This window comes from Gadus chalcogrammus, chromosome 12 (genome assembly GCF_026213295.1).
Source record: "Gadus chalcogrammus isolate NIFS_2021 chromosome 12, NIFS_Gcha_1.0, whole genome shotgun sequence".
Classification (NCBI taxonomy): domain Eukaryota; kingdom Metazoa; phylum Chordata; class Actinopteri; order Gadiformes; family Gadidae; genus Gadus; species Gadus chalcogrammus.
The window spans coordinates 29,906,717-29,923,470 of record NC_079423.1 but is presented as its reverse complement, the minus strand read 5'-3'; the positions used below and the strand labels follow the sequence as shown (position 1 = coordinate 29,923,470).

Here is a 16,754-nt window from a genome sequence, read left to right as displayed (position 1 = left end):
AAGCTATTTACTCCATGTACCTTTAAACCCCAACTCAGGGGCAATTCCATCGCTATGGGCTGTAGCTTGTATGTAATGTAGACTACTGAAGGGGCCACCTAGTCTTTTGTTATTTTTAATTTGCTGCACCATGGAAAATGAAGTGGAATGAGACAACAGCCAGGTCCATTTAACGAACAGCTTTAAGACTAGACTCAGTCCACTGGAACACATGAATGATACTTTGATAAATCATTGTATGCATGTCGTTACAATGGTACAAAGGGTATTTTCATAGGGCAATCTACACTTCAATACCCAAGTATAAAGATCAGTCAGCCAGCTGTAATCTGTAATATGTAACCGCTGTCAAACATCACCAGAAGAGATTAATCAAATAAACACAATGAAACCTAATGAGCACTTCCTGATAGGATGCTCCACACAAGGGGCGAGAGGAAACAAGCTCCGGGGCTATCCATACTGGGGCTAGAGGAAACCAGCTCTGGGACTCTACGGGGGTGGACTCGAAAGCATGTCGGCGCGGTTATTATGGAAGATTCTCCTAACGTTATCCAGCCAAATCAAGCTGTCGAAACAGCTGGTTTAATCCGAGAAACGCGGGGAGCGAAGACGAAGCACGCATCATCCAGTTCGGGTTCTAATGGCTTCGAGCTCCGGGAACGAGGACGGAAACAAGGAGAGCGGTGCGTGGAGACTCGCAGGCCCAGTCTCGGAGCTCTCGCAGAAGCCGTGCCGCCTGATGTACTCCCCGCTCGGACACCAGGCAGACGTCTGCCTCTTCCACGTCAAGGGGGAGTTCTTCGCGATGGACGCCCGTTGCTCGCACTCCGGTAAAGATCAACGTCATCACGAAAACTACCGAGAACGTTTTGCGTTACAGATGCTTTGTTTATCCCAAGCCCCTTGCCCCCTGCTAATAATAGTTTGATATACATGGCGTAATACAGCTGAAGCTTGGATAGCCACGTCACCTAACGTTACAAAATCCTCCGGTTGTAAACATGTCATGTCCCTGCTGGGCTGTCAAACCGAGATAAAGCGTCTTGGTTGTCGCTGTAATAAGCGTTTCCGGTTGTAGTGACCATGTGTGTGTGTGTGTGTGTGTGTGTGTGTTATGTCCTGTCAGGTGGTCCTCTCTGTGATGGAGACATTGAAGAGGCCAACGGGGTACTGCAGGTTTTCTGTCCATGGCACGACTATGATTTCAATCTGAGGACGGGCAAGTCGGGGACTGGGTTACAGGTAGGTCCACTGGGTGGGCTGAACTGGGGAACTGGCTGGTCAGTCCTGGGTTAAAGGGGGTGTTACTGTGGGGAGATCTTTTTAATGTTTAATTTGGATTTTGGAGAATATTACAGTGCTAGTGCTGTTATTTGGCCTTGCTATCACTCATAAAAATGAGTCAGTAGGCCTAACGTGATGTTTGATTAGGAGGGAGAATAAAAGTGTTCCCCACAAATAAAATATTTAAAGTTATTGTACAATTTTGAAACCAATAATGTAACTTTTGTGATGGCATTATGAAGCTTGTCGTGGTGTTATTCTAAACCCCATGAACTATGAAATTATTTTCTATATAAATATTAGTAATAAAAAATGAAAAAACTGCAGCTGATTTATTACAAAACTGACAACTGAGGCGGTGTGTTTTTGATGGCTCAGAGCAGAATATCAACCCGCCAACATCAACCTGAGTCTGGTTTTACAGCCATGGAAATGGTCTCAGACCAATTTTCTAGCATAATTGAATGCTTCACATCTCAGTATGGACAATCACTGCTATATACTTTTACGAGCTGACATGGTAATGAGTCAAACGGAGCAGTAAAAACCTGTTTAGTGAAAAACATTTTGTATTGGCTGTAATTAACTTAATGAAGTTAATTAACATGTTACGCGAGATCCTTTGATTTGATATATTCATGTTTGGAGTCACCAACTGCTTTACGTATCAGTAGAAAGAATGGAGTTGTGATGTTGAACTAATAACTGTTATGATCTTTCATTTTTGTCTATGCAGATTGAAAGAGCACATGTCCAAACCATTTTTTTTCAACCGATCAATCTATAGATACATTATGTTGCGCTATTTCACCTAAAAAGGAGTGGTTAAGCATATAACTAAAGGGTTGTATTTGACGTGATGGGTTGCACAATATGTGTGTGGCATTCGGAAGACATTGAAAAAAAAGTGCCTGGTCGATTTTTGGCCTTAAATATGTTGGTTTTTATGTTTGCCTAAGACACTTGGAAGTTCGATCAAGAGTCGCGTCTCCATTTTAAGGAATTTCTCATTTCTTTTTTTCTCTCCTTTTCTTCAGCAAGAAGTGTATGAGGTGAAGATCCAGGAGGACTGTGTGTACGTGAAGCATGCCAGTCCTCTCTCCTTACAGCCATTCCCAGCAGTGAAGAAAAGCTGAACTCCTTCCCACAAGGTCTTTGTGGGACCCCTACGTGTAGCACTCACGCCATAGTTTTCAAATATACATTGGCCTATATATATATATAATAATAATAATTGGAGACATCCCTGAGCCTTATCTATCAGTTTTGATGGAGCTTGGATAGAGTGGGAACACAATGGACTCAGTTCACAGCCATCTATCAAGTCTGGAGACGACAGGAGTCATGGAATTTAAGTGAGATGATTGGTTATCAGAGAGAGAGAGAGAGAGAGAGAGGAGAGAGAGAGAGAGAGAGAGAGAGCGAGAGAGAGAGAGAGAGAGAGAGAGAGAGAGAGAGAGAGAGAGAGAGAGAGAGAGAGAGGAGAGAGAGAGAGAGAGAGAGAGAGAGAGAGAGAGAGAGAGAGAGAGAGAGAGAGAGAGAGAGGGAGCTTCAAGCTCCACATAAACTCCAGACTGGATCAAACGGTTTCCGTGCCAAAGATAAACGTGTATTTGCCTTTATTTCTATTTCCCACGTTTAAGAATTGATAACTGCAAATACCGTCCTTTAGCAAGTGCATAACATTGATTAAATTGCCCTGTTTATTTAGAAGATTTGATTTATTTCGTTTTTTTATGACACCTAGCTTTGTAGTGGATTCAGGATGTTCACTATACGCATTTAAAAGTAAAATCACAATGTGAATAACACATCGTTTTCTATCATATGCATGACGCATAGTGAGGCCCTATCTGGCCTATTAGCCAAGCCTTTTCAATTAAAAATTTTAAGGTTTTCTTTTCTATCACTATTCATCCAAAACATAACTAGAGCCTTATTTGTTAATGTTTCCTCCTGGGGGATATTTACCTGTAAGTGTGAAGATATATTATCAGTTCAAACATTTCAGACCTCAAAGTGATTCAACTGGGGAAACATGCAGGCACACACTTCCTTATTTTTGGTGCTGGGAGCGGGCATTAATATACCTTTTTGACTCCTCTGTTGGCCAGTTCACAGTTGATTCCTCACTGATGCGACTACAATTGGTACTTCATACTTGTAATGCAGTCGTCGTAACAAAGTTGACTTTGAAAAGAGTATATGCATATGTGGTGTGTGTGTGTGTGTGTGTGTGTGTGTGTGTGTGAGTGTGGGTGTGCGCATGTTTATGTATATGTGTGTGGGTTTTGGTGATTATGTGCATATGTGTGTATTTTTAGGATGTTGACGCAATGTGTCTGGCACACTGACATTTCCTTTGCATGTTGCACTGGCCAAGAGTGTTGATGGAAGTCTAGCTCTCCATTCATTTTGTTCTCCTCAAATTTGGCTTCCTTTTTTTCGAGACCGCATTGTGCTAATATTTCCAGTCACTAAACTTATTTTAAAGGTCACAAAATTAGGGCACAGGTTCTGTGGGCTGGATGGAGAAGAAAATCAATTCTAAATGTGTCATTCTCTTGTGGAAGGCCACTATTCATTTTCCTGGAGAGAAAAACATTTCTAAATCTGTATGTCTGTTCTATGTTGTTTGATGTTTAAGGGAACAAGCATTTGTAGCTTCAGCAACACGCTTGTGTTTAAGATGCTTAAACACAGGATTGTTAATTTCTCTCCCAGGCTGCAAATTGTGTTATTAGCTTCATATTATTTCTAACGTTGGCTGTCACAATGTGCATCTTTGCATTATAGATGTTGTTGTTGGAAGTATTCAAAATACTAACATAATCTATGTACATATATTTCAATTACCTCAGTTGTGTTTGTATTTTAAAAAGAACTTAACTTTGTCCTCAAATCAATGAAATCACTGACTCGACAGTTGTTTACTCCCCTTTAATTCTTAATTACATATAATAGAAAACAAAAATTTAGACAAAGCATCACCCAAAAAGTTTACAAAAACATATTTACATGTTGTTCAAATGGTAACTTCATACAATACACTTTACAAATCAAATCTTAATTCAGCAAAAGAAGAAAAACAATAACTTGATAAATGGAATACAATTAGTCAATAGTGTTATGCAAGAGTTGTGATTGATCGATATGATGTTCATGCGCCTTTCCTTAAAGAAATCCATTTCTGTGACTCGTTAAGGACTGCATAGGAGGGTTCTGTGGTTCCGTCTTAATAAGTTATATAGTCTCCTTCAAACTAGCCAGATATAACCGAAGAGCACACTGCTGTTATCCATAGCTCTTCATGCAGTTACATTCCCATAAATCACCACAGGCCTAAAGCCGGTTGCTTCTTATTAACCTTAATGTTCAATAAGTCTGCATCAATTAGGGGTTTAAATGGTCCATGCCAGCGTTTTATAATATAGTAAGATGACAGTTTTACAAAAGGAATGATCTTGAGATTAATAATGAATGAATTATGTTTTGTTCGTCTTTCATGTTTATATATACATACTTGACATGAGGTACCTTAATAAAATGAAAATAGTATGAAATATTATCTTCATTTTCAATGTTAAGACGTGTTGTGGAAGGGTGACTGAAACTACCCTCCGAGATAACACATTTTCCTTTGTGTTACCCAAGGTCTATATTTATGCTTGTAGTTTTTTTTAAAGTATTTCATGGTGATTTGTTACAGTGAAGATTAAAGATGACAATATATTTCAACCTCTTGCCCTTCATAATAAATTAATATTTATCTAACGTGTACATGTACTCTCCAGAATTAACCGTTTGCGTATTTCTTTCATAGAACCCGGAACTATGATTACTAAATCAGTTCATCTCATCATTTAACATTGTTTTGCATCATCTTTAAAGTTTATCTGAAGGCAAAGGAGCTGTTCGCATGATGTGGATGCACTCACAGGCAATGCTTGACATAATGCTAAACACACCGCCCTATTAGTGTCCACTTGTACCACAAACTCCAACACATGCCTTCTCTTTATCAGGAGCCAACTTATCTGTCAAATCATTTTCCTCTGTAAACATCTTTTCCTACACATGCAACCAATTTCAAAGTCTGGAATTCTGTGAGTGATGGACTGTGGGGCCCAAAACCACTAATATTTTTCCCTTCATTTTTTTTTTCCTCTGCCAAACTGCATTATCATCCATCAGTATGTAATCGTGATCCACCTTTCCTCTTGATGTTCTCGGACTTAACATTTCCTTCAGTTGCTTAACAGCTGTTGGAATTCCCTTGGTGACCTTGGTTTACACACACACACACAAACACACACACACACAAATGTCACGTCTTTATAAGATTTGGCTCTCCGCATCACCTGGACCCTTTTATTTTCCTTTATCTAGCACAGAGCCTGGAGGGTACAGGGAGTGAGTTTTTAACGGACCAGATTTGACTACTTCCCTCGGGGACAGTAGTTATGTGTGAGGTCAGTCGTAATGGTCGGGGTCTCCCACGTCCAGATTAAGGGGCTGGCAGGAGCAACACAACCAATAATGGAATTTGGGAGTATCCTCTAGAACAGAAGCTTTAAGTTACGGTATAAATATCCCTTTTACAGACACACCTTGCATTTTAATCCACACCGATAAAAATCGTTTTTTTATTGGAGAATTTACGTCATTAGCATGAACTTGTGGAACGGAGTTAACCAAGACACAAAAGGCTGATGCTGCAACTATTGCGATTATTAACAACATGTACCGCAATACTCTCACCAGAGGAGCAGTTATGAGCTTAAATCCATCTGCACTTTGCTGAAAATGTCTGAACCATCTGAATTATTCCCAAAAGTATACGTGATGTGTTTTCTGATTAAACACAGCCCCCTTGTTTACTTCCAGCCTTGCCTGATTTCTCCAAGCTCTAGAGCCTACCTCATTTGGCTGTGGGATAAGGTCAGCTCCAGGGGATTCCCCATGGCTCCTCAAAAGCCCATGAAGCTCCAGAAGTGACTATGATGGGGATAAACAAGTTGTACCCATTATGGAGGCTGGAAGTTCCCTCCTCCTATCTTACCAACTCAAATTGACATAACGTACTGAATCCTCACCAGAAAGGGCCTCTTGAACCCTTGAAGTCTGAACAGGGAGAACTACACTACCTTGTTAATAATTGTGTTTCTGAAAAAAGGACCAAATACATCCCTCTTGTAAAACCATGTCCAGTAAAATTAGGAGTGCCAAGACTTAGTGTTTTTTCTCCAAGAAAGAAACGCTCCACTGAGAAATGAACCCGGAGTAATGAGAATGTTCTGGGAAGTTTAACGTATTGAATGAGATTTACTGTGAATAAATCCACCATGCAGTTGCAAAGAACGTTCGGACCATAAAGAAAAAGGCAATACACTGCTTTGGTTGTTGCCAAAAAAAAAAGTGTAGGTCTGCAACATTGTTCTGAGAGTATATGGGTTTGCCGTATGCAAGGTCGGCACCCTGCAAGGTTTCTCAAGTTAACATGGTACATCATTATTGCACTTAAATATTCAAAGACAGACAGACACTAATAGCACCAGACAAAAAGATCAGTTTGAATTACATATTAGACTTGCCGTTAACCTCATTAAGTCACAGTTCCTATGAAAGAAGAGACGGCTGGGGGAAATGGCGGGTGGACATTGTTCAATTTGGTTTTCCGGGTCATGAACAGAAGTGGAATGTGGAACTTTTGTCATTCCTAACATCTATGGCTCCTTTGGGCCGTCTGCAAAAAGATATGTGGAGTCTACTGCTTCTTATCTTTGTTTTTGTGCAATGCTTGTCCTGGCAAGAACCTTAGTAGGCGAAAGAGGCGTGGGGGCTGAATTACTTTAGCGAATGGATGAAAATGTGTGTATTTAAACCATGTCGTATTTTTGCCAGCCCCATACCACATCAAATGTCCCGCTATGTAACTTCCTTACATTTGGGGGTACAATTTAGTGTTTTGCAACGTCAAGCATTCTGTCAACAAAAATAAAGCAGGCATCTAAACTTGATGATACCTTGAAGCCGAGTTAAATGTGAAGCTGGTTATATTTTCAATTGTCCTGCTTGATTAACACAAAATTGCTATTCCTGTGTTATTGAAAAAACACATGTACAAAATGTATTGAAAAACCCTTGGAGTAAATAGGAGACTCATTATTTTTTGCAAATCCTTTGTGCTAGATATTGCTGCGGTGGTCGTGCATTCGGAGGCCATTGGAACTGGGGCAGGGAGTTCTGTGTTGTTCATAGTGAGACCAAAGTTCATATCCACCTTTAACTGACTGGCCCAGCAAGGCTCTCCCTCTGTTGACATTTTGGAATCTAGAAATAAAGATAGATAATGTATAATTATTATTTTAGCCTCATCATTATCATCCTTTTTATAATATTTACTGTTCTTCTGCTTCTTTTTCTTCTACTTCTTCTTGTTACTATAATCATGAGAGGAAGTAAAAACCACACACACACACACACACACACACACACACACACACACACACACACACGCACACACACACACACACCACACACACACGCACACGCACACGCACACACACACACGCACCCATCACCACACCTATTCTTGTTCTAATGTCAACATACCTCCCAGAAGAACTACTGGCGTAGTTGTCCTCGCGAGGTCACTCTTCTTCTGCTGGTGGAGCTGACGCTGGATACCCTGCGACCCTGACTCCTGCTGCGCTGCTCCGAAGGATAGGCCACCACCTGGGTGGACGACCGCTGCACCTGCAGGCCCTGCGACTCCCGCATGTCCCTGGCCATCTGGGACAAGGTCTGCCCTGGGTTGGTCTGCAGCCGCTGGAAGAGGCTTTCCCTGGTGATCTTCCTCTCCGGACAGCTGAAGGTCATCGCCACGCCGGAATCGGACTTCATCTCTCTGGAGAAACCGTCGGAAGTGCCGTCGAAGCAGCGTCCGATGGCGATCTCCTTGGCCACCCTGGGGTTCTGGTCCGTGACGGTGTAGATGCCGTAGTTGTGCCCCAGGGGGTCGACGGGGGCGAGCATGTGGAAGGCGTGGGACTCGTTGTTCTGAGGCACCGGGGGGTGTTTGGTGAGGTACTCCTGCAGGAGGTTGTTGATGCCGACTCGACGGCAGTTGCCCTGAGGGAGGAGGGATATGAGGGATCGGTCCACCTCAGACTGGTCGAACAACATCCCGCTGCATTTGAACTCCACGCAGGCTGCAGAGGTGTTGGCTTCCCTCATGTCTCGGGTGCTGCGTATGTCTCGGATGCCGTACAGCTTTCCCTTGGTGGCGCGGTGCGTTCCGCCCATGTTCTTGGACCTGACCATCACTTCCTTCTGCCCTTGAACCTTGATCTTGATGAAGCAGGCCCTGAACTCCTGAGGATTGGGCCACCAGGAGAGGTAGTCTCCCGTCCAGGTGGTCAGATCATTCTCCTGGAAGGGCACAACGTTGTATTCGTACTTGTCCTTTTCTACTCGGAAGAACCTAAAATGATTGTCATTTATTTCTGCATTTTCACAGGCTATTAAATTACGATAAGGATAAATCGGGCCGTTAGCTTCCTGAAGGTTGTTTGGGTTTGGCTTGGCCAGGTTGATTCTGAAAGCTGTTTTCTTCAGAGCCGGGTCATTGTGGTCGGACCGCTGGTAATCGATTTTATTCAAGTAGGGCTGAGAAACTCCGATGATGTTTGGATTCATCTTGGGGGACGAGGGTGCGGCCTCCAGTTCCTCCCCGCCCATGATGGCGGTGACGTAGGCCGTGTAGGCGTCGGGCCTCTGCGCATCACAGAACGCCGGCAAACAAGCACCGTTGTGTCCGGTGATGACGCTGTCGAATCGACCCCACGCCCTGGGGTTGGAAGAGAAGCCGGGCTTGGGTTCCAGATTGATCAGGCTGATCACTACCCCCTCCACCTGTTCGCTGGCCAGGAACTTTTCACTCATGTACGCCCGGACCGGACTTTGACATAGCAGCGTCTGTTCTCCGGCACGTCCAGATTGAACAGCCTGCGCTCTCGGATCTCCATGTTGCCGATGAGGAACGTGCGCTCCTCTCGCTTGACCCTCCCGTGGCTGCCGGTGGCCCTGGTGTAGCTGAAGTCACTCTCCTCCTCCCACACCCCCGTCTCTGTGTTCAGCGACCACAGTTTCATCTTGGGGATGTGTTCCTCCATTTTCACATGCTGCGTGTCCAGAAGCACCTGGACTGCTCCAGTGCCCAGGGCTTCCTTGTTGAACTCGTCTCTGAAGTCGACGGAGAACATGCCGTAGGTCCTCAGAGGGAGCATGTCTCCCTCGTCGTCCACAAAGTTGAGGTCTCCCGGGGCTGCGGCAGCTGTGGTGATATTCCTGGGATCGATAAATGTGACACTGGCCTTCACCGTTCCCTCGTACAGCTCTCCGTTTTCCCTATGAAATGAGTTTGGAGGAATCACGATCTGGCCTATAGGGTCCTCCCCTTTAATCTCTCCTAACTCGATGGTGTTGGTCTCCCCTGCGTTGATACTGATCGCCGCTTGCTTTCTCATTACCTTGACGTCATGGTAGATGGATCCGCCCCTCTTGTCGAATATAAACACCTTCGGGGTGTCGATGAACTTCTCTGAAGGGTCAACAAAATTGACCACCAGCCTCCCCGTGTCCTGGGCGATGTGTAACGTGAAGCCTCCTTGGTACCCGGTGGTGCTCACCCTCTCTTTGCCGATATAGATGTGTCCAAAACGCAGCGGTTCACCGTTGTCCGCCGAGACCACTCGGCCACGCACCATCACGGAAGGCTGCACGCACTTCTTGCAGCCGCACTGTGTCACCGCCCGGATGGGAAGGCTGTATTTCCCACAGTCGATGGTGCGAGTCTCCATCTCTTGGACCCCGCAGCAGTAGCCCGCTCCGTCCCTGCAGCGTAAGTCCGAGTCCAGCGAGCCGGCACACGTGTTGTGGGGGCAGCGGCCGGCGTTGTAGTTCTTGGAATCGGTCCCAGGTTGAACGCAGTCCATGGGGAGCCTGATGTTGTTGTCCTCGGGGGTGGTGTTGCATGCCGGCGTTCCTCTTCCTGTTGGGGAACAGAGATGGAGGGCCGGTCAGCCATGATACAACACGCTTTGAAACAGTGTTCATCAAACAGCATGTTGTGTTGTATAATATGTGCAAACAAAAGTAATAATGTGATGCAGTTTTGGTGGTATAAAATAATTTCTGACTTGGATACCTGAATGTGGTCGGGTTTTTACAAATTTTAAATAAATTGTCATAAAGCCTCTAAACCAACATCCTATATTATATGTTCCAGACCGACAGAAAACAGAATACGATTTAGTTTAAGTCCATGGAAAGGTGGACATGAAACCGGAAATGGATGAACCGTGATCGGCAAATCTCAACACTCAGACTATCTGACTAAATGACCAATAACAATTTTGTCAAAATGCCACCATTTACCAGTGAGAATTAATGTGACCAAGCTATTGGAAAAAAAACTAAACGCCACAGTATACAGTACTAGTCTGAATCTAAATCGAATCAGCGCTTGGTAACTTAGAAGTCCTTCACTTAGGGTCACTATTTTGAATAGAGTCTGGAGTGGCTGTTCCATACAAGCTGCAGATTGATCGCCCTGCTGCCACAAATCCTCTTTGGTCAACAGGACTTTGTGTTAACAAGTATCTGGGGGGGGGGGGGGGGGGGGGGGAGGAAGGTGAGATGAGTGTCTATCCCACATGGATGTGGATGATGCATTCTTGTCTGACTCGACCGCATAGAATTTACTGGCCATCTTTAATTTCACTTCAATAAAGGGCGCTTTGGAAAGGGAGTTTTTTTTTTACAGTGTCAAGGGCCATCTCACACTGTAAATATTCGGTGTGTAGAGAAAGGTTGTTTCAACCAACGTAAACATCATAAAAAGAGTCTGCTTCTTGTGCAGCCTGGTTCATTGGGCCCAGATGGCTTTTATGAACACTTTTCAGTCTGTGCTTGATTTGTTTTCATTGAAATAGATAGGTCCATTGACAAGACCAACGCTGTCTCTCATTCAGTTAGTCCTCACTGTGGAGTCCTTTCACTCCTTTTAATGCACCAAGTGCTGACATTCCTATGAAAGCGTAGATTCCTATGAAAGCGTAGATGTAATTTCCAAAGCAGATGCGCTTTTCAGTCATTTTTAAAGGTGATGTCTGCCTTTTCAGTGATTCAGAGGAGATTATTTTATTTAATTTGTCTCGCTTTTGCTTAATACCATCCCATCACACCATCATTATATTTTTGAGTGCCATCCAAACCTGATGGCAGTCAAACAATATGGCTTTATTTCACACCATATTGTTACTGCGTTTGACGCTGTTCAACATTTTCATTCAATGTTAATAAAAGAGTCTGCCAATCTTCCAAGTCAAAGAGCACACAGACAGAGGCTTCAAATACCGAAGCACAACGCGACCCATCTTGTACACACATCTTGTACACGCGGTCCCTCCGGAACAGACATACATACCGATGACAGTGAGGAAGGCCTGGGTGGACTTGATGCTGCCTGCGGGACTGCTGGCTTTGCAGTGGTAGAGACCCGCCTGCCGGGGCTTCAGGTCTCTCAGGACCAGGTCCTCCTCGTACTTGAATACATTCCGGTCCATCAGAGTCCCATTGTGGTACCTGAGCGACAGGGAAGACCAGAAGGATTGAGGAGCGAGCAGAAACTTCTAGAAACTGAACACGAGACGTGTGGTAGCAACAGAGATTCCTGCAGACGTCCTGAAGTTCAGTTTTGGATGAGCCGAACGCACAAACAGAGACTCATAGACGTGTGCGACGCCAACAAAACTACACAATTGAGCACAACAAATGCAAACATGATGATTGGATTGACTTTTCCTTTTAAAATCTGATACCTTGGAATTTGCAATAAAGCTTTGACAACTTGTAAAGTTATGAGCCATCTCACCAGTAGTATTTATCCGGGGTGGGTGAGCCAGTGGCCTTGCAGCACAACAGCACGCGTCCCCCCTCATGGCGGACCTTGTTCTCGGGTGCTTGGAGATGTACGGCTTTTCTGCAGACGGAGGAAACAGGCAGCCATTACGGGCCGGACTCTAGACCGCTGCCAATAGGGCCGACTGGTGGGCAGCAGTACACATTAAACTCTTGTTAGTCCCGACGCGCTTCCCTGAGAAACAGTCGGGGTGGGAACGGCAGTTTGAAATACAGCCGAGGTAAGCACCTCGGCACAGGCTTATAACCGTTTTATGAAAGAAGCATATTACAGCGCCGCAAAACTTGAAGGCTCGCAGTAGCTCCTGAAAAAATGCGATAAATCCCCCGATGGTTGTTTTATCGTTTCCTTTTATTCTCTCACTGTCTTAGGCCGCTGGTAGGTGAACCACTGTCTGACCGGCTCTTTGGGAGGATGTGGAGCGAGACCACGATACTGCTGAACCTACGTAGCTCAGTACTTGTTACGTACTTATTATCATATCAAGACTCAAGTGAACTCTGTCTATTGGTCGTCGGTGGTCTTGTAAACAACACAACAGAACAAATTCAAATTAAAAGAAATGTCCACTTCCCCCCCCCACCTCTTGGCTGGGACTCACCAGTCGACCCGAGCACGGCCCGCACCCAGGACAGCCCGGTGGCGTTACTGGAGGTGGAGACCGCGGCGGCGGCGAATCGCTCCTTCCTGACGGAGAGCAGGGAGGGGCTGGAGGAGCAGACCCCCGGGACCCTGAAGCGGCCCGCAGGGTCCGACTGGGCGAGGGCCACCTTGGGCCGGTCGGCCAGCGCCACCGTGGCCCCCGCCACGGGGACCCCCGCGATGGTGTACACCTCCCCCTGCAGGACGTGCCCCTCGCACAGGCAGCGGCCGCAGTCGGCGCTGGGAAGCCCCTCGGGGCACACCATCAGACATTTATCTGTGGAGACGGACGGACAGACGGACGGAGAAGGTTGGGGGGGGTGGGGGGTTGATGATAGAAGAGGAGAAGCTTCCGCAAAAGACTCAAGACTCACTTTTTCAGAGTTCACCGTCCTACCCCCCGAGCCCCGTCTTATGCACTTATTTTATGTTGTACGTCCTGGCACTTAATGTACGGACTTATTATATGTTGTACGTCCTGGCACTTACAAATAGTACTCAGAATTGTGTAGCATCTATCCTAGCTATCTTAGTTGTATACGAGGAAAAGGTTAACCTGACAATTGTTAGTGCTTGGCAATGAACTTCCTTTTATTGTCGATATGGTTTGATGTTCTTTGTCTGTTGTGTTTGTCTTGAGCGTACCCGGGCATCGGCTTTTCCCGCACTTCTGGATCTCCATGGGTCGTCCGACACATCGCACCGTGTCTGAAGTCTTCACACAGGTCCTCCTTCTGATCCTACGACCCCCCCCGCAGGAGGCTGAACAAGCCCCCCACCGACCCCAAGACCCCCAACGGGCTGGTCGCAGAGAGAGGAAAACAGACAAAAGAGGACAGCGGTCAAAGAGGAGAAACAAACAACTTCTCGTGAAGTGAATAACGCTCCACAAGTTGTCCCCAGGATACTTTTTTTATTGAAGAGAGGCAGGAGGTAAACCTTGAGGCTGTGTTAAACGTGTTGCTGTTAGATAAAAGCCGACATGACCTCAATTACATGTTCTTTGGAACCGGAGGTGGGTACAGGTCTGTCGGTAGATCGTTCTCGGATGAACGGCAACACCAGGCCCCATCAATTAAAGTCCCTCACATCAGAAGAGTCGGGCAGAACCATTGGATTAAAGAGCGCTTGCAGCTTGTACAGGTCCTGTGGTCAAATCCTTCAGTTTCACAACTTTTAATTGGCAGCCATGCTGCGATAATCCTGCTGGCAGACAGCTTGTCCCTGCCGTGATTTACAGGCGCATCATTTGCAGTCCCATCGGGGGACCAACGCAGGGAACATAGTGTGTCTAAATGAGACGTTTTAATGCAATGTACTTCGTCCTCTTTGGAGAGAATCTGCACATACTTATTTAAATTGCACCGATGGGAGCAGCCTGGTTTATTATTTACCTTCGTTCCCGTCGAGGTCACAAAGCCACAGACTGAACACGACAGTGCTGAAGGGAAATACGACTCTGCCTACGCACTCTCATAAGAGGAAAACAGATCTGCATGGAAACGTGAGGACAGCCAACCGTGAACCGTAACAGTTGTTGTTGTCCGACCAAAATGTCCTCCGTGTTCCTGTGTGCGCTGTCATTTAAATGGTTATTGTCATAACTATATTTATGATTGATTTATATTTATTAACTGGGAATGATTGGGTGAGGAACCAAACACACTAATGAATCAATGATTAATGAGTCCATTCGTTCTACATTCATTTATGACTTAATAACCAATTTATATTAAAATGAATTCAAATATAAGCATTCATTAATGCCTGTTTTCATTCATGGGGTTATTGTCTGTGGCATCAGGAACGGCTGTATCGCTTATATTTAATAAATATATTTTTAAACAATTATAAACCAAACATTTATAATAGTTATTTTTACATAGTTATATAAAATTTGCTTTTGTGCATTTCACAAAAAGTACATTTTTGTATTCGCCAATTAAAAAAAAGCAGTTGAACCAAACATCACAGAACTACAACGAAAGGCACAACAGAGGCCCCCCGGGCTGGAGGCATCAGGACCCCAGGGCCTCAGACAGTCCCCTCCCCGGGACGGGCCCCCCCAGGACGGGCCCCAGACGGTCACCTGTGCACGGGGCCGTGGAGCACTCCCTCCTCTCCGAGTGGGGCCCCTGGCAGGCGGGGACCAGGAGCAGCGGCACCGGCTGGTTGCTCACACACCTCCTCTGGCGGACCTGGACCCCCACGTCGCCGCAGGCCCCCGTGGAGCAGGACCCCCACTCGCTCCAGTCCGTCCAGTAGGCCTGGACTGAACCAAGGGGGAAGCGACAGAGGGGGGGGGGGGGGGGGTCGTCAAATAAGATGGAACGGTCTCATTTTGACAGTTGGACATTTTAGGACGTTTAGGAGACGCTTTCATCCATAGCGCTTTACAAACATCATTACACGTAACACATTCACACACCGGTGGCGGAGTCGACCCTGCGAGGCGACAGCCAGCTCGTCGGGAGCTGTTAGGCGAGAGGCCTGGCTCAGACACCTCGACACTCCTGGGGATTGAACTAGCCTAACACCAGGTCAACCCGCTCTACCTTCTGAGCTAACCCGACCCCATGGATCACGACCGTAATTGCGGTCGTGATCATGGAAGAGGCTGCCAAGCTAGTCACAGATGCACTTCATCCCTCTCTCTCTCTCTCTCTCTCTCTCTCTCTCTCTCTCTCTCTCTCTCTCTCTCTCTCTCTCTGTTTGTCTCTCTCTCTCTGTTTGTCTCTCTCTCTCTCTCTGTTTGTCTCTCTCTCTCTCTCTGTTTGTCTCTCTCTCTCTCTCTCTCTCTCTCTCTCTCTCTCTCTCTCTCTCTCTCTCTCTCTCTCTTCCTCTCTCTCTCTCTCTCTCTCTCTCTCTCTCTCTCTGTCTCACTCTCTCCAACCATCAATTCCTCTCTCTTTTTCTCTGTTTGTCCATCTTTCTACAACTAGTTCTCTCTCTCTGGTAATATATTTGTTGTATGCAGGCATTTGGTTCTATGAACCGCCTTACTGTACCAACAGCGATATATTATTTATCTTTCTTCTGACAAATCTTCAAAACGTATTGTAAGTCGCGTTGCATAAAAGTTTCTGCTAAACGCCCTGAATGTCAATGTAAATAATAGGATGTCTGGGGGACGGGGACGGGACGGGGGGGGGGGCACCTGGAGGGCAGTGGAAGCGGACGTGGTAGTTGGAGCAGGTGCGTCCGTAGGGCTGCTCCTTGTTGACGCACCAGAAGCCCTTCTCCAGGCTGGAGTGCACCACCTCGCCGGTCTCGGCCGCCGCCACCCAGTCGGTGGTGCGCGCCTCCATGGCGCTGGGCCGCGTGCACACACGCTCCCGGTAGTAGAAGCGGATGGCCTCCAGCCGCTCGTAGTCGCCGTTGCCCCCCGGGTGGTCGATGTTGAACCAGGACGTCCACTCCGTCACACCTGGGAGGGTGCCATTAATTATTAAAAATAATTAATGGTAAATGGACTGCATTTATTTTGTGATTTTCTAGCCAGTGGCCGCTCAAAGCACTTTGAAGCATTGACCGACATTCACCCGTTCATGCACACATTCACACACCGATGGCGGTGTCAGCCACGCAAGGCGACAGCCAGCTCGTCGGGAGCAGTCAGGGTGAGGCGTCTCGCTCAGGGACACCTCGACGCTCGGCTAGGAGGAGCCGGGGATCGACTAGCAAGAAACCTTGCGGTTACCAGCTGCCCTACCTCCTGAGCCAAATAAATGTAATAATTATAATAATTGAGTTATGAGTGTTGAACAACATGTTGATATTTTGCCTGTGGCTGAAGAACTAATCATGTCGGTTTACCGTTGAGAGTTGTTATTGTCCT

At 46.0% G+C, this 16,754-nt stretch overlaps 2 protein-coding genes across 2 annotated transcripts in view; one reads left to right on the top strand and one right to left on the bottom strand.

The window, feature by feature from the left end:
- The first annotated feature begins 417 nt into the window (after positions 1–417).
- Positions 418–2,670, top strand: si:ch211-212d10.2 (uncharacterized protein LOC557710 homolog). Its single transcript, XM_056603991.1, has 3 exons — positions 418–833; positions 1,130–1,245; positions 2,325–2,670. Exons 1-3 carry the CDS (start codon positions 644–646, stop codon positions 2,421–2,423), a joined length of 405 nt encoding a protein of 134 aa, XP_056459966.1. The 5' UTR covers positions 418–643; the 3' UTR covers positions 2,424–2,670.
- Positions 2,671–5,335: 2,665 nt separating this feature from the next.
- Positions 5,336–16,754, bottom strand: part of cilp2 (cartilage intermediate layer protein 2) — a 37,517-nt gene continuing 26,098 nt past the window's right edge. Inside the window, 10 exon segments of the mRNA XM_056603305.1 lie at positions 5,336–7,620; positions 7,903–9,249; positions 9,252–10,342; positions 11,780–11,937; positions 12,227–12,308; positions 12,311–12,334; positions 12,876–13,193; positions 13,562–13,717; positions 15,006–15,188; positions 16,074–16,343. Coding sequence (XP_056459280.1) covers positions 7,915–9,249; positions 9,252–10,342; positions 11,780–11,937; positions 12,227–12,308; positions 12,311–12,334; positions 12,876–13,193; positions 13,562–13,717; positions 15,006–15,188; positions 16,074–16,343 — 3,617 coding nt within the window. The 3' untranslated portion in view covers positions 5,336–7,620; positions 7,903–7,914.